This window comes from Bos grunniens, chromosome 6, assembly GCF_055505025.1.
Source record: "Bos grunniens cultivar Pamir isolate PY7600 chromosome 6, Bosgru_T2T1.0, whole genome shotgun sequence".
Lineage (NCBI taxonomy): Eukaryota > Metazoa > Chordata > Mammalia > Artiodactyla > Bovidae > Bos > Bos grunniens.
This window is the reverse complement of record NC_141170.1, coordinates 31,659,011-31,684,292: the sequence shown is the minus strand read 5'-3', so window position 1 is coordinate 31,684,292 and position 25,282 is coordinate 31,659,011. Positions and strand designations below refer to the sequence as shown.

General features: G+C 38.1%; 1 protein-coding gene across 1 annotated transcript; it reads left to right on the top strand.

The window, feature by feature from the left end:
• Positions 1-457: 457 nt before the first annotated feature.
• ENAM (enamelin) lies at positions 458-18,196 on the top strand. Its single transcript, XM_086405493.1, has 8 exons — positions 458-508; positions 4,198-4,266; positions 4,384-4,434; positions 5,556-5,597; positions 7,420-7,689; positions 8,674-8,736; positions 10,142-10,192; positions 14,954-18,196. Exons 1-8 carry the CDS (start codon positions 458-460, stop codon positions 17,789-17,791), a joined length of 3,435 nt encoding a protein of 1,144 aa, XP_086261619.1. The 3' UTR covers positions 17,792-18,196.
• The last annotated feature ends 7,086 nt before the right edge of the window (positions 18,197-25,282 follow it).

The window sequence follows — 25,282 nt, the reverse complement described above, 5'->3', positions numbered from 1 at the left end:
GCTTAATTCATAGATGTTGATTGACTTCCTGATTGCATTCTTTGATGTTGGCTGATAATTATTTTTATATAGCCTAATCTTCTGATAAAACTTCAAACTTCTTGATTTAGTTTGTATATTTATTTTTCTTATAAGCTTTCTTCCAAACTACTTAGATTTCATTTAACATTGGGCTAATGTACACATCCCCACTGAGCAATCAAGTTTTGTCAACTTTGTCAACTTCTGTCACTAAAGGAATCTCAAAGTACGGTGCCTGGGTCATTTTCTGATTTAGCTTTCACCCTACTCTTAAAGGAACTGAAGATTAAGCTCGATTTTGAAGACTCTTTAATAAAGGTAGATCTGAAGCTTTTCTACTAGTTCCTTCATTCATTTGCTTCAGTTCTATACTTAGGTTTCTTCTCATGCAAAATCTATACTTTTCTTAAAGGCTTATGAAAATTTTGGTGAAAAAATGCTGCTGCAGTGTAGGCATGAAGCCTCTTCTCCTAAGCTAGATTACTTGGTGAGTATTTTCATTTATTTTTCCTAATACAAACAGATCACATATCAAACTAAATATTGTCAGAAGTATATTTGAGAAGATAAAACTATTTAAACATATCAAAAAAAAAAAAAAACAAAGAGATCTGAGTTGACAGATGGAATGTTAGAACTAGAGCTAAGAACTTACATAGTCATTGTATTCCACAGCAATCACTGTAATTAAAAATACTTTTTTGAAAAAACAGCTAAGTATAGACTTTCATCTGATCATGAACTTTTAGACACAGAATGAATCTTAAAAGTCATCTGACATAATATGTTAATTTTATAAAAAGAGAAAATGAGTGACATTTTGTACTTACAAAATAAAAGATCACATATTCCTATACGAGTATATAATGTTATCAAGAATCTCAGTGACTGCTACCATAGAAATTAGATGGATAATTAAGCAAGAGAGAAATTAAACATACAAAAGTTCCCCCAAAATCTTGGGCCATAATCTTAGAAAGTAGATTTAGGAAAACATTTACCAATATTCTCCTTATTAACTTCTTTGTGTTGCTATAGACTATATTAAACACATTAATTTCAGTTATTTTTAATTCTCTACAATGTTATAATTCTAAAATCTTTATTTAGTAGGAAAGGCACTTACATACTACTGCTTCCTTTGTTTAATTGTACTCTTCCAATTTCTCTGATATATAAAAGGTAATTGATTACACCTACAGTTTAGGAAAATGATGAAGTGTTCTCTAATTACAGTGCTTCTAGAGAAGCAAGCAGAAGGGTAAAAACTGGCTCAAGTCACTTCTAGATCATTTCATGCCCAGAAAATACTGGGTTGGCCACAAAGTTCATTCAGGGTTTTTCTATAACATCTTATGGAAAAACATGAATGAAGTTCATGGCCAACCCAACAGAAGAAAGAAAAGGAATGAACAAATACTGGTGGCTATATCCTGATTAATATGCTAGGAATCATCTTGCACCTGCTAAATCATGAAAATATATCATTCTGATTAAAACCTTTATTTTTGTCTATTGTATATGCAAATGGAACAGTTTCTTTTTTTTTTTTTTTTGCTGAATACAAAACAATAGCATTTATTTTAAAACTCAGTATACATCAGACACTATGCAAAGCCCTTTACATTTCTTTCTTTTAAATTAATTTATTTTAATTGGAGGCTAATTACTTTACAATATTGTAGTGGGCTTTGCCAAACATTGACATGAATCACCCACAGGCACACATGTGTTCCCCATCCAGAACCCCCATTCCACCTCCCTCCCCGTCCCATCCGCCAGAGTCATCCCAGTGCACCAGCCCTGAACATCCTGTCTCATGCATCAAACCTGGACCGGCAATCCGCTTCACATATGATAATACATATTTCAATGCTACCGTTTCAAATCATCCCACCCTCACCTTCTCGCACAGAGTCCAAAAGACTGTTCTTTACATCTGTGTCTCTTTTGCTATCTCACATATAGGGTCATTGTTACCATCTTTCTAAATTCCATATATATGTGTTAGTATACTGTATTGGTGTTTTTCTTTCTGGCTTACTTCACTCTGTATAATAGGCTCCAGTTTCATCCACCTCATTAGAACTGATTCAAATGTATTCTTTTTAATGGCTGAGTAATACTCCATTGTGTATATGTACCATAGTTTTCTCATCCATTTGTCTGCTGATGGACATCTAGGTTGCTTCCATGTCCTGGCTATTGTAAACACTGCTGCAATGAACATTGGGGTACACGTCTCTTTCAATTCTGGTTTCCTCAGTGTGTATGCCCAGCAGTGGGATTGCTGGGTCATATGGCAGTTCTATTTCCAGGTTTATAAGGAATCTCCACACTGTTCTCCATAGTGGCTGTTCTAATCTGTATTCCCACCAACAGTGTAAGAGGGTTCCTTTTTCTCCACACCCTCTCCAGCGTTTATTGTTTGTAGACTTTTTGATAGCAGCCATTCTGATTGGCATGAGATGGTACCTTATTGTGGTTTTGATTTGCATTTCTCTGATAATGAGTGATGTTGAGCATTTTTTCATGCATTTGTTAGCCATCTCTATGTCTTCTTTGGAGAAATGTCTATTTAGTTCTTCGGCCCGTTTTTTGATTGGGTCGTTTATTTTTCTGAAATTGAGCTGCAGGAGCTGCTTGTATATTTTTGAGATTAATTCTTTGTCAGTTGCTTCATTTGCTATTATTTTCTCCCATTCTGAAGGCTGTCTTTTCACCTTGCTTATAGTTTCCTTCATTGTGCAAAAGCTGTTCAGTTTAATTAGGTCCCATTTGTTTATTTTTGCTTTTATTTCCATTACTCTGGGAGGTGGGTCATAGAGGATCCTGCTGTGATTTGTGTTGGAGAGTGTTTTGCCTGTTTTCCTCTAGGAGTTTTATAGTTTCTGGTCTTACAGATCTTTAATCCATTTTGAGTGTATTTTTGTGTATGGTGTTAGAAAGTGTTCTAGTTTGATTCTTTTACAAGTGGTTGATCAGTTTTCCCAGCACCACTCGTTAAAGAGATTGTCTTTTCTCCATTGTATATTCTTGCCTCCTTTGTCAAAGATAAGGTGTCCATAGGTGCGTGGCTTTATCTCTGGGCTTTCTGTGTTGTTGCAAATGGTACAGTTTCTTAAGGAATTACCTTTATAATAAGTCTTATTCAAAGATGTAAATACAAGAATTAATTATACAAGCCTTGCATAATTAACTAGAGTGGGGTAAATAAAATCCATGAAAACAATCTCCAAACTTCATATATAAGTCTATAGTATCAAACAGACCCATCTATAGCTTTGCCTTTTTCTCCTATTTCTTTTACCAGCTCTTGAATATTTGTAAAAAGATAAAATAATAGAAATAACAGTAATAACAGAAACAATAGCAGAAAGAAGAAAAGCATAGATTCTAGAAAATTCCTGTTTACATAACTAGCCTTTTTATAATGGAATGTGGTCTACAGCACCTTAGAACGTAGCTCAAAGTACTGATTTTGTTCTCTTGTGTGTTTTTTTTTTTTAACTTTTTATTTTTTGTTGGGATATATACCCGATTAGCAATGTTGTGATAGTTTCAGGTAAGCAGCAAAAGGACTTAATCATACATATACATGTATCCATCCTCCTCCAAACTCCCCTCCCATCCAGGCTGCCACGTAACATTGAGCAGAGTTCCATGTGCTATACACTAGGTCTTTGTTGGTTATTTATTTTAAATATAGAGTGTTCAAAATACTGATTTCGGATTGTACTATCATTCAAATTGAGATTATCCTCAACGGTGAATATAGTCAGACACTACTATGCCTTTCTAAACTAGCCTAGCAACTAGAAATTTAAAATCACCAATATTTATATTTTTCAAGATAAACTCCTAATTTCTAATTTCCACATTTCAGTGCTATGAACCATTTTCTCAAGCATCAGTGTATTTCTCTGTCTCTGCCTCTCTGGCTTTTATCTTTCCTTTTTAAGCAGATTAGAACACTACTAGGTAATAACTATCTAACAGTTTCTTAATGCAAAATAAACATGGCAGCAGAGGCCCCTGAGATTGTGTATATCTATACTGTCCTCGACAAACAGATGGGCTAGTGCTTAGATAAGCACCAAGTGCTTATCTAATGCTTAGATAACCCCAGCATTGTTACTTCACAATTCAAAAATAAAATCCGGTTTTGCATTCCAGGTACCAAGTGGAAAAATGAAGATTCTCCTGGTCTTTCTAAGCCTGCTTGGTTATTCCATTGCTATGCCAGTGAGTATTTTTAAAATGTTAGGACTTTATGTTCTGCTGTTGCACAGCTTGAGGACAGTTCTTGGACTTATTTCAATCGATGTTCTGAACTTGTCACACATATTCTCTCACTTCCAGTTGCAAATGCATATGCCCCGAATACCTGGATTTAGCAGTAAAAGTGAGGAGGTATGTATGTTCAGTCTCAGGAGAGACATTTTCCAGAGCCCTTCCTAGAGTTCATTTGAAAAGGAGGATACTAAGGAGTTCCCTGGTGGCCTACTGGTTAGGATTCTGGGCTTTCAACGCTGGGCCTGGTTCAATCCCTGGCCAGGAAACTGAGATCCTGCAAGCTGCATAGTGCGGGAAATAATAAAAATTAAAAAGGATACTATTGGGAAACTTTCCAATATATAAAATTTCTTATAAAAGATGTAGAGAGACTCTACCTCTTAAACTCTCAAATCAAGACAAAGTGAATTATTTCCCTAGCATTATCCCACCTATGTGCTTCTCCTTTTCAAGGTAAATGTGAATTTTTGTTATAATTGATGTTAGTTTCCTTGTTAAGTTTTCAAGCTGACAAAGGTAGCCATTTCTACCAGGGATTGTTAGAAGGCAGTCACTTAAGTATATAAATACATTTCATCTTTTCATAGAATATCAAATTCCTAAGTACTGAAGGCCAAAAGAGGAGAGCAGAACATTAAAAAAACTTCAAAGTAGACACTATTTTTATCCTCTATTATTCTATATTGATTCTTGTCAAAATAAAATCTGACTTAAAAATAACGTGCCACAGAGGTTTTTTCAGTTGCATATATATATTTTTTTAGGAAACTTTTAAAATTTGTTATTTATTTATTGGTTGCACTGAGTCTTCATTCTGCATGCAGGCTTTCTCTAGTTGCAGAGAGCAGGAGCTACTTTTCATTGCAGTGCATGGGCTTCTCATTGCAGCAGCTTCTCTTATTGTAGAGCACAGGCTCTAGGTGCACAAACTCCAGTAACTGCGGCATGCAGACTCTAGGGCATGTGAGCTCAGTAGTTGTGGCACATGGGCTTAGTTGCTCCATGGCATGTGGAATCTTCCCAGACCAGGAATTGAATCCTTGTCCCCTGCACTGGCAGGCAGATTCTTATCTACTGTACCACCAGAAAAGTCTGAATTGCATACTTATTTTAAATTCATGCATAATTAGTAAAAGATATTATGACAGCTGTACCTAAAAATCAGAAAATTATTTCTTGTGATTTCATTGAGTAAAATTTTCACTTTCTGCCACATTAATGAATTCCTTTGGTCACAGATGATGCGCTATGGTCACTTCAACTTTATGAACTTCCCGCATGTAAGTTCCACTTATATTAATTCTAGTGATTTCCTGTTCATTTACAGATAATTATATGGTTTGTCTCAGCTAATAAAGATACCAATCATTATTCACATTTTAATAATCATTATAAGAATTTCAAGAAGTAAAATCATTGTATCTATTGTACTTTCATGTAGATAAAAACCATTTATTAATTATACTGCTTCTTTATATCTGAAAAAAGTTGGTTCTAAGACACACAAGATATATTTACAAATAATGAGAACAAAAAAATAACATAGGTAAATGCTGGGGGGGAGGGTAAAGTTTTATGTGGATTATCTTGAAAGATAACACTAAAATTATGAAATTAATTTTTATCTAATTTTTAAAATTTAGATTATACTTTCCACTATGTGCTAACTCTTATAACTAATTAATAATGAATCCATTATTAATTTAGAGTAAAAATTTGGGGCATAATTTTTCTGAAAAGATTTTATGATAGTACAATAATACTATACGTTACTTTCAACTTTTTTTTTTTTTTTTACTTTCAACTTTTATGACATGATCATGAGACCCACTGCAGGGGAAAAAAATCGACTTCATCAATTTTACCTTAATCTTTTTCATTCAAGTCATTCTCTTTTAAAGTCCCTCACCTAAAATTATCATCATTGTCAATTTTTCTTCTTTATCTATTAGGAGACCCAACTTTCAAACTCTCAATCTCAGTTTTAGCAACTTTGCCAAGGGTTTGAAATTTTTACCAACTTAATTATCATCAAATCTCACATCTTAATGCAAGGTTGCAATTTCACCTTCCATCAATCCACATGGCATCTGCACACTATTGTGTGAATGTCAACCATAGACAGTGAAAGACTGATTAATGAAGACTGGAGATAGAGACTGGTGATATATCAGAGAGGGAATGTTTGAATGGGAACTACTGTTGTAAGAGGTTAATTCATACATTACCATTTTCAGATTATAACTACTTTTGCTTCCCTGTTGTTATTGATGTTCAGTCACTAAGTCATGTTAACTCTTTGTGACTCCATGTACTGCAGCATGTCAGTTTCCTCTGTCCACTATCTCCCAGACTTTGCTCAGATTCATGTCCATTGAGTTGGCGAAGCTGTCTAACCATCTTATCCTCTGCTGTTCCCTTCTCCTTTAGCCTTCAATCCTTCCCAGCATCAGGGTCTTTCCTAGTGCATCAGCTCTTCTCATCAGGTGGCTAAAGTATTGGAGCTTCAGCATCAGCATCAGCATCAGTCCTTCCAATGAATATTCAGGGTTGATTTCCTTTAGAAGCAGCCACCTTGTAATTGTGGAGATGTTCATTATGAAAACAGAATTATGAGAATTCACCAGTAATCAAGAAGCATAGCCCCATATAAGGATGTTTACACACATAACATTTTTATTCTTTCTTTCTCCTTCTTTTGTTTAACACTCTCACTTCCTTTGTCTTCTTTTTTGTTCTTTCTCCTTTCTGTCTCCTTTTTGTAACAAGTCACAGGAATTTTGAACTTGATATCAACTCCTCTGTAACCTGAATTATACATTTCTTTCTTACCTGAGTCAGGGCTTCAAAGTTAGAAAATTATAAGCCAAATTTTTTAACTGAAGTTTTTCACCTAGTTGTGCCTTTTGCTTTGGTTGGTTTTCTGCAAGACTGAAATTCACTTCTGTAAGAAAACATGTAAAGAAATTCCAGGTAAAGAGCTTAAAGCTTCCACTGTTGACGTAAGTTTCCTGGGCCGAGTTTTAGAGACAGACTGAAGAGGGCGGGGAGAGCTGGAATCTCAGCCCTCATGTAACTTCACTGTTATTTACTACCCTACAGTTGGCACACCTGAGTCCCTTTTATGGAAATGGTATACAGCTCCCTCAGCTCTTCCCACAGTACCAGATGCCCATGTGGCCTCAGCCACCACCCAACAAGAAAAGCCCACAGAAGCCTTCATCTCCCGCAGCACCCAAACAGACAGATCAAGCCCCTGAGACCCCGAGTCCCAACCAGCCTCAACCAACCGACTCCCCACCAAACCAGCATTTAAAGCAGCCATCAACCACCACAGCTCAGCCACAAGAGGAGGAAACCCAGACACCTCAGGTGAGGCTTGTCCAGCAAAATTCCAAACCAGAGTCATAAATGGCCTCAGGAGGATTGGGAGAACAATGCCACCCCATAAACACACTTTCTCCAGTGCTCCCCAATATGGGTACCACTATGCACAAAATAAGCCTGGCGTGCTGCAGTCCATGGGGTCGCAAAGACCTGGACATGACTGAGCGACTGAACTGAACTGATGTACAAAATAGAATCATGTACTGTTGCCCTAAAGAGGCTCCTATTAAACTACAGAGGCAACATGGTATGAACAAGCGCACCAACAGAGGATCAGGGAACACAGATTCGAATTTTACCCTGGCCCTTATTAGTTGTATGATCCTGAGCAAGTCATTTTGCCTTCTAGACTCCACGTTCATCACAAGTAAATGAAATGTTCTCCAAGTCCCTTACAGATCTATTCTTCAATGATCTAAAACATTGCCCTGAAAGTTAACACTGCTTCCAGGACTTCAGGATTAGCATAAGTGTAGCCCTGACTTAAAGCAAGATGTGCAGATGGTTTCTCAATCTCATCCAGTGTAGAGCTTATAAATCATTGTCTTGAGTTGGTTAACCTTTCATAATCAAACCTATTACAGCTGTAGAGAATACAAAGGTGAATGAAAAAACACTCCTGGGTTGGAATCCTGGCTTCAATCATTTATCAGCTATGAGATTTGGGGCAAGTGACTCAATTTCTCTGAACCTCAGAATCTTAAGTGAAATGAGAATAATGACAGCACATTATTACATTGGTATATGAGGATTAAATAAGCTTACCAATATAAAATTCTCAACACATTACCTAGAACATAAGTGCTCAATAATACTAAGTGTTATTATTATCATCTCTGCCCTTTAAACGTTCACAGTTTAATGCAAAGGAAGATGTAGACCTCCAAGTTCCAAACAATTGTCTTTAATAGGTTTGTTTCATTTTTCGTTTATTCTCATTTCCACATCACTCTGATTCCTTTGTTCTAGGCATTCCCACCATTCGGCAATGGGCTATTTCCCTATCAACAGCCACCGTGGCATATTCCACATGTGAGTGTTTTTCCCTTAAATTAGAATTGAAAATAATATTATCATGTTGTATCTCAAGCTAATTTGAGTTCATACATTCTAAATAGAATGCCATATGCCAATGAGTAGAGAATATGACACAAAATCATCACATCAGTAATTATGCATTATTGGAAAAAGAAGAATTTTTAAAAGGATCTTTTACTCAAATTGGTGACATGAACAGAGCCTAAATCATCCAACACTACTAATAACTTAGTTAATGAATTCATTTCAAAGGGCTGTGCCCCTTCACTACTATTCCTCACCCAAGAGATTAGAAAATACAAAGATTATCCTCATTCAATGTAATGGGGAAATTATGACAAATAGAGTTTTAAAACAATGACTAGACTAAGATCTTTCCATAATACCTTCTAATTTCTAGCCAGAGACACATTATAAGGAATCTTGCAAAATAATAATTATAAGAATCCTTTAAAGTGTAAAATCATCAAAATAAAGCAAAATAATGAAATTGCATGATAAGCATTTAAAAATATGAATTGCAAAATAAACTATCTAAAGAAACATTAAAGGTCAGTTGCAACTGAACTAACAAAAACAACAATAATAAATATTTGGTGATGCTTCATTCAGCTATGGCATCATTTTTTATTGTCTACAACTCTACAACCAAGAAGGCTTCTTATCACCAAGGAAAAATTTCAAGGAGTAAAACTTCCTTATTTTTTTTTCCCTGTAAGAGTGACATCCTTTTTACTGGCAATAATGAACTAAGAAAACGAAGACAGTACCAGGTAAAGATTGAAAAAGCAGATAAACGTGATTCTCTGGCTGAAATAGCTTTTAATCTCATCTACATAAAACTTCTGTGGGAGTTGAATTGCTTTTCCAAACCCTCCCATGTGCAGAAACTCAACCTCCAAGTTTGATTAGGAAAATAACCTTGGTTTTGAGTATAAAAATATTACAGTAATAATCCAGGATGGGTTGTCAGTTTGTCAACTTAAATGTAAACATTTTTAAAATAACATCATTATTTAATCCTCATTATTAGATATTCTAATGTGGATGTTTGGATCCTCATAGCACTCAAATCTCTCTCTCTCTCTCCCCTTTCTGTGTGTGCGTGTGTGTGTGTGTTGGTGATGGGACAGGATGACTGCTAGGAGATGCAGCCACACATGGTATTTTGAGTAACATAACCAAGGATCCAGTTAAGGTCTTTGTATTTACAAGAATTCATTGATAGTTATGTCATAATTATTAATAGCTAGGCTGTAAGAGCAAATGACTCAGAAACTAAAAGCCAGCAACAGTGCTAACATTGACAAACTATTTTTAAAACATCGTGGCGTTTACAATCAAATGGCAGAATAAAAAGTGCTTTTTCTCTGTGCTCATTATGGTTTTCACCTTTCAGAAGATACCACCAGGTTTTGGACGTCCACCAGGTAGCAATGAAGAAGGTGGGGTAAGTACAAGTAAAGCTACATTCTTCACTGAGTTATTACATTCTGAAAGTCTCTGCTTTTTTGATCCCTATCTAACAAGAAAGTTTAAGGGCTTCTCTGGTGGCTCAGACGGTAAAGCGTCTGTCTACAATGCTGGAGACCCGGGTTCAAAGACCCGGGTTCAATCCCTGGGTTGGGAAATTCCCCTGGAGAAGGAAGTGGCAATCCACTCCAGTACTATTGCCTGGAAAATCCCACGGACAGAGGAACCTGGTAGGCTACAGTCCATGGGGTTGCAGAGAGTCGGACACGACTGAGCGACTTCACTTTAACAAGAAAGTTAAAATCCAACATGTGAATCTGTAGCTCAAGCACCCATGATTTTTTTAAAAAGTGAAACTAACCAAGTAACCTAAAATAAATGTGATGTATCATTTCTCCTCTACATGTATTGAAACCAATCTCTCTCTCTCTTTCTCTCTCTCTCCCTCTCTCTCTGCCCCCTCTCTAAAAAGCAAGCCTAATAACCTTTGCTCAAGGCTGATCTAGACTGTGAACAGTGATAGAACAACCAGTCAACAGGAATGAAGAAAAATTACCTTAGAATGTTATACTCAGAAGGCAATTAAGTGATCATCTAATACTCTCATTATACAAATAAACTGAAGCTTTGTTGCTATTCTTCAGTCACTCAGTTGTGTCCGACTCTTTGCTATGCCATGGACCGTAGCATGCCAGGCTTCCCTGTTCTTCACCAAATTCCAGAGCTTGCTCAAACTTATGTCCATCAAGTCAGTGATGCCATCAAACCATCTCGTCCTCTGTCGTCCCCTTTTCCTCCAGCCTTCAGTCTTTCCCAGCATTAGGGTCTTTTCTAATGAGTTGGCTCTCTGCATCAGGTGGCTAAAGTATTGGAGTTTCAGCTTCAGCATCAGTTATTCAGGATTGATTTTCTTTAGGATTGACTGGTTGGATCTCCTTGCAGTCCAAGAGACTCTCAAGAGTCTTCTCTAACACCACAGTTCAAAAGCATCAATTCTTTGGCACTCAGCCTTCTTGATGGTTCAGCCCTCACATCCATACATGACTACTGGAAAAACCATAGCCTTGACTAGATGGACCTCTGATGGCAAAGTAATTTCTCTGCTTTCATTTTTCTTTTAAGCTTTTAAGTTTATTTATTTTTCTGTGGACCATTTTAAAAGTCTCTTCTGAACTCTTTACAGTATTGCTTCTGTTTTAGGTTTTGGTTTACTTGGGCAGTGGGATCTTAGCTCCTTGATGAGGGATTAGAAACTGCACCCCTTGAGTTGAAAGGCAAAGGTCTCCAGGAAAGTTCCAAACTTCCAGTCTCTGCTTTTTAATATGCTGTCTAGGGGTTTGTCATAGCTTTTCTTCCAAAGAGCAACTGTCTTTTAATTTTGTGGCTGCGGTCACCATCTGCAGTGATTTTGGAGCCCAAGAAAATAGTCTCTCACTGTTTCCATTGTTTCCCCATCTATTTGCCATGAAGTAATGGGACTGAATGCCATGATCTTTGTTTTTTGAATGTTGAGTTTTAAGCCAACTTTATCACTGTCCTCTTTAACCTTCATCAAGAGGCTCTTTAGTTCTTCTCTTTCTGCCACAAGGGTGGTGTTATCTGCATATCTGAGGTTATCGATATTTCTCCCAGAAATCTTGTTTCTGGCTTGTGCTTCATTAAGCCCAGCATTTCATATGATGTACTCTGGATATAACTTAAATAAGCAGGATGACAATCTACAGCCTTGATGTACTCCTTTCCTAGTTTGGAACCAGTCCATTGTTCCATATCTGGTTCTAACTGTTGCTTCTTGACCTGTAAACAGGTTTCTCAGGAGTTATGTAAGGTGGTCTGGTATTCCAATCTCTTTAGTAATTTTCTAGTTTGTTGTGATATACACAAAGGTTTTAGTGTAAAGTCAATGAAGTAGATGCTTTTCTGGAATCTCTTGCTTTTTTGATGATTCAGTGGATGTTGGCAATTTGATCTCTGGTTCCTCTGTCTTTTCTAAAACCAACTTGAATATCTGGAAGTTCATGGTTCATGTATTGTTGAAGCCAGGCTTGGAGAATTTTGAGCTTTATCAGCGTGTGAGATGAGTGCAACAGTGTGGTAGTTTGAGCATTCTTTGGCACTGCCTTTCTTTGGGATTGGAATGAAAACTGACCTTTTCCAGTCCTGTGGCCACTGCTGAGTTTTCCACATTTGCTGGTATATTGAGTGCAGCACTTTCACAGCATCATCTTTCAGGATTTGAAATAGCTCAACTGGAATTCCATCACCTCCTCTAGCTTTGTTCGTAGTGATACTTCCTAAGGCCCACTTGGACTTAACATTCCAGGATGTCTGGCTCTAGATGAGTGATCACACCATCGTGGTTATCTGGGTCAATGAAGCTCTCTTTTGTACAGTTCTTCTGTGTATTCTTGGCACCTCTCCTTAGTATCTTCTGCTTCTGTTAGGTCCAGACTGTTTCTGTCCTTTATTGTGCCCATCTTTGCATGAAATGTTTCCTTGGTATCTCTAATTTTCTTGAAGAGATCTCTAGTCTTTCCCACTCTATTGTTTTCCTCTATTTCTTTGCATTAATCACTTATGAAGGCTTTCTTATCTCTCCTTGCTATTCTTTGGAACTCTGCATTCAGATGGGTATATCCTTCCTTTTCTCCTTTGCCTTTCACTTCTCTCTTTTCTCCAGATATTTGTAAAGCCTCCCCAGACAGCCATTTTGCCTTTCTATGTTTTTCTTGGGGATCATTTTGATCATTGCCTCCTGTATAATGTTACAAACTTCCATCCACAGTTTTTCAGGCTCTCTATCTGATCTAAACCCTTGAATCTATTTGTCACTTCCACTGTATAATTGTGCCGGATTTGATTTAGGTCATACCTGAATGGCCTAGTGGTTTTCTCTACTTTCTTCGATTTAAGTCTGAATTTGACAATAAGGAGTTTATGATCTGAGCCACAGTCAGCTCCGGTCTTGTTTTTGCTGACTGTATAGAGCTTCTCCATCTTCAGGTGCAAAGAATATAATCAATCTGATTTTAGCATTGACCATCTGGTGATGTCCATGTGTTGTAGAGCTGTCTCTTGTGTTGTTGGAAGAGGGTGTTTGCTATGACCAGTGCATTCTCTTGGCAAAACTCTGTGAGCCTTTGCCCTGCTTCATTTTGCACTCCGAGGCCAAACTTGCCTGTTACTCCAGGAATCTCTTGACTTCCTACTTTTGCAATCTAGTCCCCTATGATGAAAAGGACATCTTTTTTTAGTGTTAGTTCTAGAAGGTCATGTAGGTCTTCATAGAACCTGTGAAGCTCATGGTTAATTATGAGCATCGAGTGAGGTAACATACATAAAACTCAGTGCCTAGTACTTAGTAAGTGCCTGACAAGTGTTTTATATATATATATACACATAAAACTATATTATATAGTATACTTCTTAATATAATAATATATTATTATTATTGACCTGACCTCACTTGATGCTCATGATAATCTATGAGGTAGATATTATTTATTATTTCCCTTTTACAAGTGAATAAACTGAGGTTAACCCAGAGTCATACTATTAGGACTGGTGGAATAGAGATTTTAACCTATATTTGTCTAGAGCCCCACTCTTTAGCACCATGGTTTGTATGTTATGCTATGAGTTTAGAGTTTAGAGTTTATCCTGTAAGGTAAGGGCAACTTTAGTTAGTATTTGAGGAAAGTGACAGAACTTTCCCAAACACCCACCCCTCAACCTCTACTACTCTGATGGCAATTGAGAGGCAAGATTAGAGGAAAGTAAAATTATATCCAGAGTAACCAGTGAGAAACCTGTTGCAATAGCACAGGGCTATTGGGGATAAAGCGGGTGGGGCAAAGGTTTAGATTTTACAGATTTAGTCATTAACTGTCTAGGGGAGACAGAGTGGAAACTTGGGAAACTGGGTTGCTGTTTGTTGTTTAGTCACTAAGTCATGTTCAACTCTTTTGCAACCCCATGGACTGAAGCCTTCCGGGCTCCTCTGTCCATGGGAGTTCCCAGGCAAGAACAGTGGAGTGGGTTGCTATTTCCTTCGGATTCCAGGGGATCTTCCAGATCCAGGGATTGAACCTGATCTCGTACTTGGCAGACATATTCTTTACTAGCTGAGCCACCAGGGAAGCTCAGATTTTATAGATTTGGTCATTAATTGTCTGGGGGAAACAGAGTGGAAACTTAGGAAACTGGGTAGATAGTGGTGAATGCTCATTACATATAGAACACTGGAGAATGAAGTGTGGGGGAAAAGAGTCTAGTCTGGGTACATACAGTTAGAGGTACTCATAAGATCTTTAATGTAGCAGTCTTGCTGTCTCAACCTCAGGAGAGAGTCATGCACCAGAATTATGGCTTTATGAGTCACTGGCATTTATCCATATTGAAAAACTGGCCTGTAATAGATTGCTCAAAGCAGGTGTGTTAAATGAGAACAGAATAAGGTGGATAGAAGATGGATTTCTTAAAAAAAAAAAAAAAAAAAACTTAAGATTTAGAATCCAGGCCGAAGAAGAGAAAACTAAGTACTGCTCAGAAAGTAAGAGTACCAGAAGGAGGAAAGGTAACGGGAACCAAGGAAGAATCAAATTTCAAGAAAGAAAGCATAACCAGTGGTGATTTTAAAAATATATCACAAATAGATTTTTCTATTCCTTCAAAAAATTCCAAGCAACACCACAGTGGGAAACAGAGAGCAATTATTATTTCCATCTTCTTCCTACAGAACCCTTTCTTTGGATTTTTTGGATATCATGGATTTGGGGGCCGTCCTCCTTATTATTCAGAAGAGATGTTTGAAGATTTTGAAAAACCAAAAGAAGAAGATCCTCCTAAAACAGAGACTCCAGCCACAGATCCTTCTGTTAATTCAACAGTTCCTGAGACTAACTCTACCCAGCCAGGTGCACCCAGTCCCAGAGCGGGTCAAGGCGGAAATGACACCAGCCCAGCAGGAAACAATGGTCAGGACCCTAACACTGTGAGCAACCCTACAGTTCAAAACAACCCTGTAGTAAATGTTTCCGGCCAAGGAGTTCCAAGAAGTCAAACCCCGTGGAGACCAAGTCAGACAAATATTCATGAAAATTATCCATATCCTAACATTCGAAATTTTCCTGCAGGAAGACAATGGCATCCTACTGGTACCTCTATGGGGAACAGACGTAATGGGCCTTTTTACCGAAATCAACAAATTCAAAGGGCTCCTCGGTGGAACTCCTTTGTTTTGGAAGGCAAACAAGCAATTCGTCTAGGATATCCAATATATCGCAGAGCTTATGCCTCCACCGTAAGGGGCAATTATCCCAATTATGCAGGAAATCCAGTAAATTTCAGAAGAAAGCCTGCGGGGCCCAGTAAACAACCTGCGGGAACCATTGCCCCTCTGGGTCCCAAACATGGTACTACTGGCCACAATGAAAACATCCAAAATCCAAAAGAGAAGCCAGTAAGTCAAAAAGAAAGAATAGTCATTCCTACAAGGGATCCAAATGGCCCCTGGAGAAACTCTCAAGACTATGGAGTTACTAAATCAAACTATAAACTGCCTCACCCTGAGGGTAACATTCTAGTCCCAAATTTTAATTCTATAGATCAACATGAAAACTCTTATTACCCCAGAGGAGATTCCAGAGGAACCCCAAATTCTAATGGACAAACCCAAAGCCAGAATTTGCCCAAAGGGATTATTTTAGAACCAAGAAGAATTCCATATGAATCAGAAATTAATCAGCCAGAAATAAAGCACAGTACACATCAGCCTGTGTACCCTGAGGGATCTCCTTCCCCTGCAAGGGAACGTTTTCCTGCTGGAAGAAATACTTGGAACCAACAAGAAATCTCTCCACCTTTTAAGGAAGATCCTGGAAGGAAGGAAGAACACTTACCTCATCCTTCCCTTGGCTCTAGAGGACGTATTTACTACACTGACTACAACCCCTATGACCGCAGGGAAAACCCACCATACCTTAGAAGTAATAGCTGGGATGAAAGAAATGATCCTCCCAATACAATGGGGCAATCTGAAAATCCACACTATCCCATGAATACTCCAGATCCAAAAGAGACAATCCCTTATAATGAAGAAGGCCCAGCTGATCCAACTGGAGATGAACCTTTCCCAGGACAAACGACATGGGGTGTAGATGAGTCGAACTTTAAGACAGCCCCAACAGCTAGGTATGAAGGCAAGCAATATACCTCAAACCAACCAAAGGAATACTCTCCCTATTCCTTAGATAATCTACCAAAACCCAGGGAGTATTTTCCTTATGGTGAATTTTACCCCTGGAGCCCAGATGAGAACTTTCCATCATATAATACTGCTCCCACTATACCACTGCTTGTGGAGAACAGGGGCTATTATCCTACTAATGCTGTTGGACAAGAAGAAAACACTATGTTTCCTTCTTGGAATTCCTGGGACCACATGGTTCAAGTCCAAGGGCAGAAAGAAAGGAGGCCATATTTTACCAGAACTTTCTGGGGTCAGCCAACGAATCTACCCAAAGCCCCTGCTAGTCCACCATACCACAAGGAGAATCAGCCTTATTTCAGTAACTCCCCAACTGGGCTTCAGAAAGATCCAACATGGCATGAAGGTGAGAATTTGAATTATGGCATGCAAATCACTAGGTTAAATTCACCAGAGGGAGGACATTTGGCTTTTCCAGACTTAATTCCTCCACATTACCCAGGAAGTCAAAAAGAAACACGTCTATTTCACCTAAGCCAGCGAGGCCCTTGCTGTGCTGGTGGCTCCATAGGGCCCAAGGACAATCCACTTGCTCTACAAGACTACACTCTTTTTTTTGGTCTTGCACCAGGGGAAAACCAAGACACCAGCCCTCTCTATACAGACAGTCATACTAAGCATGAAAGATATACTATTTCCCCAACAAGCATCCTACCTGGCCAAAGAAACAGCTCAGAAAAAAGACTTCCTGGAGAAAGTCAAAACCCAAGTCCTTTCAGAGATGACGTGTCCACTCTGAGGAGGAACACACCATGTTCTATAAATAATCAATTGAGCCAAAGGGGAATTAGGCCCCTTCCTGAAGCCAGTTCCCTTCAATCAAAGAATATACCTTGCCTCAAAAGTGATCTTGAAGATGGAAACCATGTTTTGGAACAAACATTAGAAGGCAACCAGCTCAATGAAAGACCTGTTGATCTTACTCCTGAGCAGCTTGTTATGGATACACCTGATGAAGGTCCCAAGCCAGAAGGAATTCCAAGTGAAGTGCAAGGAAATGAGGGCAAAAGGCAGCAACAAAGACCATCTACCATACTAAAGTTACCATGTTTTGACTCCAAATTAACAAAGTATTACACCTCCAGCACTGGGACTCCATCTAGTCTTGGAAGGCAAGGCTCATTTGATGGGGATCCAATTATGCCTACTGAAATTCCTAACTCATTGGCTGAGTTAGCCACTGGGGCACAGTTTCAGAATATAAATGTAGACCCACTTAATGCAGATGATCACACTCCATTTGATCCTCTTCAAGTAGGGACCAATCCACAGGACCAGGTTCAAGACTGCTTACTACTTCAGGCCTAGGAATCATCTCCAGCAAGTATTCTCTGGGGAAGGAAAATACCTGCTATTCTACAGTGGTTTCCAGACATTTTCTCCCCCAAGACTTGATTAAGTATCTCACCTTCTTGGTGATCCTTGTTTTTCCCCACTCCAGCACAGGAGGCTGGGCCTCTGAGGTTTGCTAGAGTCAGTATTGTCACTAATTAGCACAGACTTTAAAAAAAAAAAAAAAGGAAGGCTCTGACCACCATTGCCCTGAAACTTGTAATCCACTTGTCTGGATTAGTTTCTTTGTGCTTGCTGATTCTTCCTTTTCCTCTCAAAGTTCCATACTTGCAAAATTGTCTGCATTTGCAAGACAGAAAAGCAGATGAACTTGCCATTTTATGTATGGAGATCTATACATCAATATAATCCTAATGCACTGTACTTTTTACTTCCTTGTGTTGGTCTTTTTCCTGGTTAATATTCTCTTTTGCAATTTTTCTTCCACTACCTCTTTCTTCACCTTTATCATTTCCTTTTTTAATCCTCCGTCTTTATTTCTATCAACCACTCTGTGTTTAGCTTTTTATTTTTCCTTCCCCATCTTGCACTCTCTCTTTTTATGTAGTAAGATACCTTTAACTATCACTAGTCTTTATATCCAATTTCTCAATTTTTTCTTCTTTTTTCTCAGCTTTCTGTTCTGTTTCCCAGTGTATCACTTGTCAATCTCTTTCTTCTCTGACTCCTTTCTTCATCTTTTTCTCTGCTATATCATTTGCATAACTTAAGACTGCATGGACATCTCACTTCCTCCTTGTGTTTACTCTAAATTCCATACTGATTTTTTTCTTGGCCCAGCCTAACCATCACTGCAGAACATATTTTGGAAATAGTAGACACTGATACATATTTTTATTTTTAATTTCGTATGGTCTTTACCAAGTAGACACACCTCAGTGAGAGGAACATATTCAAAAGGAAGAATAAGGGAAAAGAGGATATTTACCCAGACCTAGTAGCCTGGGGACAAGACTTAAGAAGGTAAAGAGGGAAGGACTCCCTCTCTTCAACTGAGCATCCTGATAAAAAAAAAGTAGGACTTGCCATACCCCATCATCAACTCATAATCTGCAGGATCTAGAGAATATCTTTAGGGTAATGCTATCCTAATAAGAGAAATACCCAAAGGTTAATTTCTTTAGTAGTACAGTATAAGTGGTCCTACCAGTGTATTCTACTACTTATTCTTCATGCCCTGGTAGAATTATTCACAGACACATTCTCTTTGTATCTTGTTTAAATAGTGTAAATTATTTTGTGAAGTAGATACTTCTATATTGCCTTGCTTAGAATACATCTAGGTGTTTTTTCTGTTTTTATTAATGGCACTTTGGCCTACTCTCTGTATATTCCTTCCCAGAGAGGAAGAATTATCCAAATTATCCAGAAAGTTACCTGTTGGCTCTTAGGAGTTTATTAGGAGAAAGTTTCCTAGGACAGATTTCATAAGAAGATCTCAGACCCTTGGGAAAATATGCTGAAAACTTCCTGAGAAAAGGAATCTTTCCCTTTGAGTCTTCTCGAGTCCCTGGCACAGTGTCTTGCATATAGTAGATAGCCAATAAATATTTATTGATTGGTTTTTAAACAGCTTTGAAAGCTCCCATGAAAATACCACAGTAAGCTTGTCCTGTGGGTACACCATCTGGGATGCTAAATGAGCCGCCATACTCCATAGCTTTATATACTCAGCAACATTTGCATTGTAGAATCTCAGGGTTTAGAGGTAGATTATCTAGGCCAGTCCACTAGTTGCTTAAATCCACCAGCACCACCACCAGATTTTAATCACATGTTGAAAAATTATTAACTTATTCTATCTACAACTGTCTCTCAAGAATTATCCTCATCAAAATAAAACTACATTGTTATGTTTCACTACTTCTTTTCAAATGATTTCTTTAATCTAGACACAAATACTTTCACTGTAAAACATTCATTCACTTCAGTATTTTCTCAAAATGCATAGATCATATATTTTTTGGCAGATATGTCGACTAATCTTTATCTATGAGGCACCACAGCTTTAATTTGTCATCTGAGACCACTGTAATATAAAATGTAAAAGCACAGTGGAACAAGAACATCTACTGAATTTGAGAATGCACAGTGAGAAAAGGGGGGAGGGAACATCTCTGTAGAAGACGACTCTTCATCTCACCACCATCATCACTACCACCACAGGCATTCTTCCATAAACCCAGACACCAGGGCTGAGTTTCTTAAAGAAATTATTTTGTGTGCCCTTGCTAAGCAAAGAATCAGCTCTAAGATGAAGGTGCACACAGTGGGGATGGCAGGCCTTGAAAGTGACCCCCTCTTGTCTTGAGTGCCCCCATCTGACCACCATGGCCCAATTTCTGTGCTGAGTTCCTATGTCTAGTGGTCATCACCTCCTGATTCTAAAATAACTAGATATATCCTGGTGATGACTCATTGATAAATTAAAGGAGAAAATAATATCTGAGGATAACAAACATAGGAAATAATTCAGCAAGACTAACAAATACTTGCTTTATAAGCTTTCTGTCTCATAGCCTATAATAGATCTCTCTAGGGGTACCTGGCCACTGAGCCAATTGGCCAGAGGAAGACATATATTTTTTTCACTTTGAGCAAAAAGCTAAATAGGATGATGAAATATAGGGTCGAACCACCCCTTAAACCTCAGCCTAGTAGCCATTATCACAGAGATTATTCCCTGGCTTTTTGGATTCCCTGAACTAACATCAGTCTTAACTTTATACATCTTAAAAGAAATTTACAAGACATGACATGTGAGTTACTTTTATCATTTGTTTTGACACATCTCTGGCCTCACTTAACTGGTCTCCCTCAGTCGTGACCCTGAGGACCGTAAAGAAGATTCATCTTGCCCTCAGGAAACCAAACTTTATTTCTAAAAACCCAAAAGGGAACTAGAAATAAAGGACTTGAAATCAATAGCTGTCTTTCCTTCACAAAACCTCAAAGGTTTCACTGTGACTCAGGCCAAGTATCCAGCTAAAACTCAGAAGAACTGTACTTGGTAGAAAATAGGTAATCATCATTTCACAATGAGTTATAGTTCTTGGTTTGTCCATCTGTTCTTCCATGCCTCTGCACCTAATCCCTAGCCCCAAAACATCAGTCGCTGGATCTTCTTCTCTCTCTTTGAATTCACCATGAATAAACAGGTAACAAAACAGAATACCATGCTGATGGAGCAGGACTCTTCAAAAAAAGGAGCAAGGAGGAAACTAAGCTGTTGGTCAACACAGATATAACTGTGAAACAGATGAAGCTGCCCTCAGTGCCCCATCCCCTCCCCAATCAAAGATCCTCTGCCATCATAGTGCTCCATGTCATCTCCCTTAGGACACACATCCTTCATGTCTGTGCTGCATCAAAATGGGACAGTAATTTCCTCTGCACTTAATCAAATAACTGTGCCTCATTCCTTTCTGCACTGTATAAAGCAGGTATTTGCTATGGTTAACCTGGCAAAAACATTCCTTCTCCAGTGTTGGTTAACATGTAGGCATGCCCTTAAAGAGTGAGTCAAATCACACATATTTGGAGAAGAACACTGGTAGAAAACTTTGTTTGGTCAGGACCTTGTCAGTCCCTCAGCTATTAAACCATGTTGGCAACTGCCTCCTTTACCTAGGATTCAAGCTACTTTTGACAGTGTTGCATGCTACGCCAGAGTTTCTTAGGCATTCATGTGCACATGGATCTTTTTAAAATGCAGGCTTTGATTCTGTGATCTGGAGAGAGGCCTGCAATTCTGTATTATGAAAATACTCCCAGGTGATAATAAATCAGCCAGTTGGTATCAATAGATCAAAGTTGGAGTGGCAAAGTCCTAGGCTATTTCCTATAATTAAGGGATAACCGAACACTCACCAGAAAAGAAACAGAAAGGTGTTGATCACTGAAAAAATGGAGTATTACCAATTTGAGGGGGTTTGTATAAATGAAGCATGCAAGTGACAGGCTTGATAAGAGAACACAAAGAAAGAGGGGCAGGCCAATCCTGTCTCTATTCTTACAAGTATGTTATGCGTCTTCCTGTCTCTTTGCTTGGCTCGTGTAGTTCTACTCTAAAAAGTTCTATTCTATCCATGAAGGCCCTATTCCGTTAATACTATATCTCCTCCAAGATTAACCAGCCCTAAACTCCCCAGCTTCCCTTAAGGCTCACAGCACATAGTTTTTTATATTTAATCCCTCGCTGTTTTATATCATGTGCTGGTTTTTCCCAGTTAGTTCTACCTATAGAAGAGAGAAAGTGAGACTCAGTTCTTATTCATCTCACGTAACTATCCCTCACAATAACTGGCATTTTGCTGAGCACAGAGCAGATGCTAAATAAATGTCACTTTTCCTTTACACGTAAATGGATAGAAATTTAGAATTTCCCAAATTTTAATGTTATTGATTTAAAATAACAATTTTTCTAATTACCAAAATACATTCTCATCATAGACTATTTGGCAAATAATGAAAAGGTAAACAAATAAAAATAACACATAATTTCACTACCCAATGTTAATATTTTGGCCTATTTTCTCCTTTATATGTATATGGGAAGGAGATTTTGAAGTAATTATTTTATGAACTAGCTGACATTTCCCTCTTGACATTATGCAACAAATTTCCATACAATTAAAAATATTTAAAGCTTCATTTTTGTTGTCTGTAAAATATTCTGAAGTATATACTATATTATCATTCCCTTCAATGATGGACTTAAAAGTTTCTTACGAATTTTCACTATAATAAATAATGTTGTGATAAATATCTTTATGCCTCTTTGTCCATATTTCTGATTACTTCCTCAAAAGTGGAATTACTAGAGGAACTGATCTGGAAAATGTATTTTAGACATAACAAACTGAAAGAGAGCATCGGCTTTGGAGCCTCACAGTCTGGATCCAATGATCAGTTTTTCATGTACTATTTGTCAAACTTTAATAAAATCACTTTATCTCTTTGCATCTTAGTTTCATGATTTGTAAATGAAGAGAGTATTTATTTCACAAGGCACTTACAAGGATTAAATGAAATGTAATAAAATGTATATGCATTGTATTTCCTAAATCAACCACTAGGTGGAGATAAAGGTTTATATTAACAATTCTAAAGGAGAAGTTCTAAAGCAATTCCCGGGCAGCAGAGGCATTTGGGAAGTTTCTGCACCCTCTAATTTCTCCTGTGGTATCCGAGAACTGCTTAACCAGCATCTCTGAGAGTGGGGCTAAATGATCTGTCCTAAGGAGTTCTCCGGGTGAGTCTCACACACACTAAAGTTTGAGAATCACTGAATTAATACACATCCACATTTTTCTCTCATTTGTTGCCTGGGCAGAGAAAAGCCAAAAGACAATTAACCCACAATACCAACTAGAATTTATAGAAGGTTAGTGAGTGCTATATAAAGTTGTGCTTAATGATAAACATATACAATGGCATATATCCTTATTTTTATAAGACAGTTATTTTATGAGATATTTTATGAGAGAGCTATTTTTACTTCCATTTTTCAACCTTACATTGAATAAACTTGACCGTTAGTGACTTATTATTATTCCCTAAGTACTCTAAGCATAGAGTACTCTAAGCTAGGCCGTGGATTTACCCACTATACTATACTGCCACCCCCACAGCCTGTCTTGGTATTCTTGCCACACTCAATCATCAATAACTGGGAGCAGCCCATGGAACCTCATACAAAGGCAAAGACAAAGCAGAGATTCCTTTCACAGCTGTTTCATCTGCATTCACTCCTTATGAACTCCTGCTAAATTTCTCACTTAAATGTATGAATGAAACTACTAGACAGCATATTTAAAAGCAGAGATATCACTTTGCCGACAAAAGTACATATAGTAAAAGCTATGATTTTTCCAATAGTCACATATGGATGTGAAAAGGTTGTTTTCATTCCAGTCTCAAGAAGGGCAATGCCAAAGAATATTCAAACTACTGCACAATTGCACTCATTTCACATGCTAGCAAAGTAATGCTCAAAATTCCCTAAATCAAGATTCAACAGTACATGAACCAAGAACTTCCAGATGTTTAAGCTGGATTTAGAAAAGCCAGAGGAACCAGAAATCAAACTGCCAACATCTGCTGGATCATAGAAAAAGCAAGAAAATTCCAGAGAAACATCTATTTCTGCTTCATTGACTAGGCTAAAGCCTCTGACTGTGTGGATCACAACAAACTTTGGAAAATTCTTAAAGAGATAGGAATACCAGACCACCTTACCTGCCTCCTATATGCAGAAGAGAAGCAACAGTTAAAACCAGACATGGAACAACAGACTGGTTCCAAACTGCGAAAGGAGTGTCAAGGCTGTATATTATCACCCTGCTTATTTAACTCATATGCAGAGTGCATCAAGCGAAATGCTGGACTGGATGAAGTACAAGCTGGACTCAAGATTGCCAGGAGAAATGTCAATAACCTCACATATGCAGATGACACCACCCTTGTGGCAGAAAGGGAAGAAGAACTAAAGAGCCTTGATGAAAGTGAAACAGGAGAGTGAAAAAGTTGGCTTAAAACTCAACATTCAAAAAACAAAGATCATAACATCTGGTCCCATCACTTCATGGCAAATAGATGGAGAAACAATGGAAACAATGAGAGACTTTATTTTCTTGGGCTCCAAGATTACTGCAGATGGTGACTGCAGCCAAGAAATTAAGATGCTTGCTCCCTGGAAGAAAAACTATGACCAACCTAGACAGCATATTAAAAAGCAGAGACATTACTTTGCCAACAAAGTTCCGTCTAGTCAAAGCTATGGTTTTTCCTGTAGTCATGTAAGACGTGGACCATCAAGAAGGCTGAATGCCAAAGAATTGATGCTTTTGAGCTGTGGTGTTGGAGAAGACTCTTGGAGTCTGCTCGACTGCAAGGAGATCAAACCAGTCAATCCTAAAGGAAATCAATCCTGAATATTCATTAGAAGGACTTAGGCTGAAGCTGAAACTCCAATACTTTGACCACCTGATGTGAAGAGCCTACTCATCAGAAAAGACCCTGATGTTGGGAAAGATTCAGGGCAGGAGAAGTGGTCGACAGAAGATGAGATGGTTGTATGGCATCACTGATTCAATGGACATGAGTTTGAGCAAACTCCAAGAGATAGTGAAGGACAGGGAAGCCTGATGTGCCACAGTCCACGGGGTAGCAAAGAGTTAGACACAACTGAGCAACTAAACAAACAGAAAAGGCTTTAATCACTCTTTAGTAGCTCTCATTTAAGAGTCACCAACTACTCTAGATTTATACTGAATGAGTTATTTCTTAATAAAGCACTTAGCCTAGTGCCTAGCAGTTGGCATAAGTGTGAAATTGTTATTAATATGATAATCCGAGAGTATAATTATATGCAGAGTACATCATGAGAAATACTGGGCTGGAAGAAGCACAAGCTGGAATCAAGATTTCCGGGAGACATATCAA

What these genes read in the sequence shown, in the direction of transcription:
- ENAM (XM_086405493.1), top strand. Translation starts at nt 458, where the DNA reads ATGCTGCTGCAGTGTAGGCATGAAGCCTCTTCTCCTAAGCTAGATTAC. An exon ending in TTAGCAGTAAAAGTGAGGAG is followed by an intron (nt 4,435 to 5,555) that starts GTATGTATGTTC and finishes CTTTGGTCACAG; the next exon opens with ATGATGCGCTATGGTCACTT. An exon ending in AGGAAACCCAGACACCTCAG is followed by an intron (nt 7,690 to 8,673) that starts GTGAGGCTTGTC and finishes CCTTTGTTCTAG; the next exon opens with GCATTCCCACCATTCGGCAA.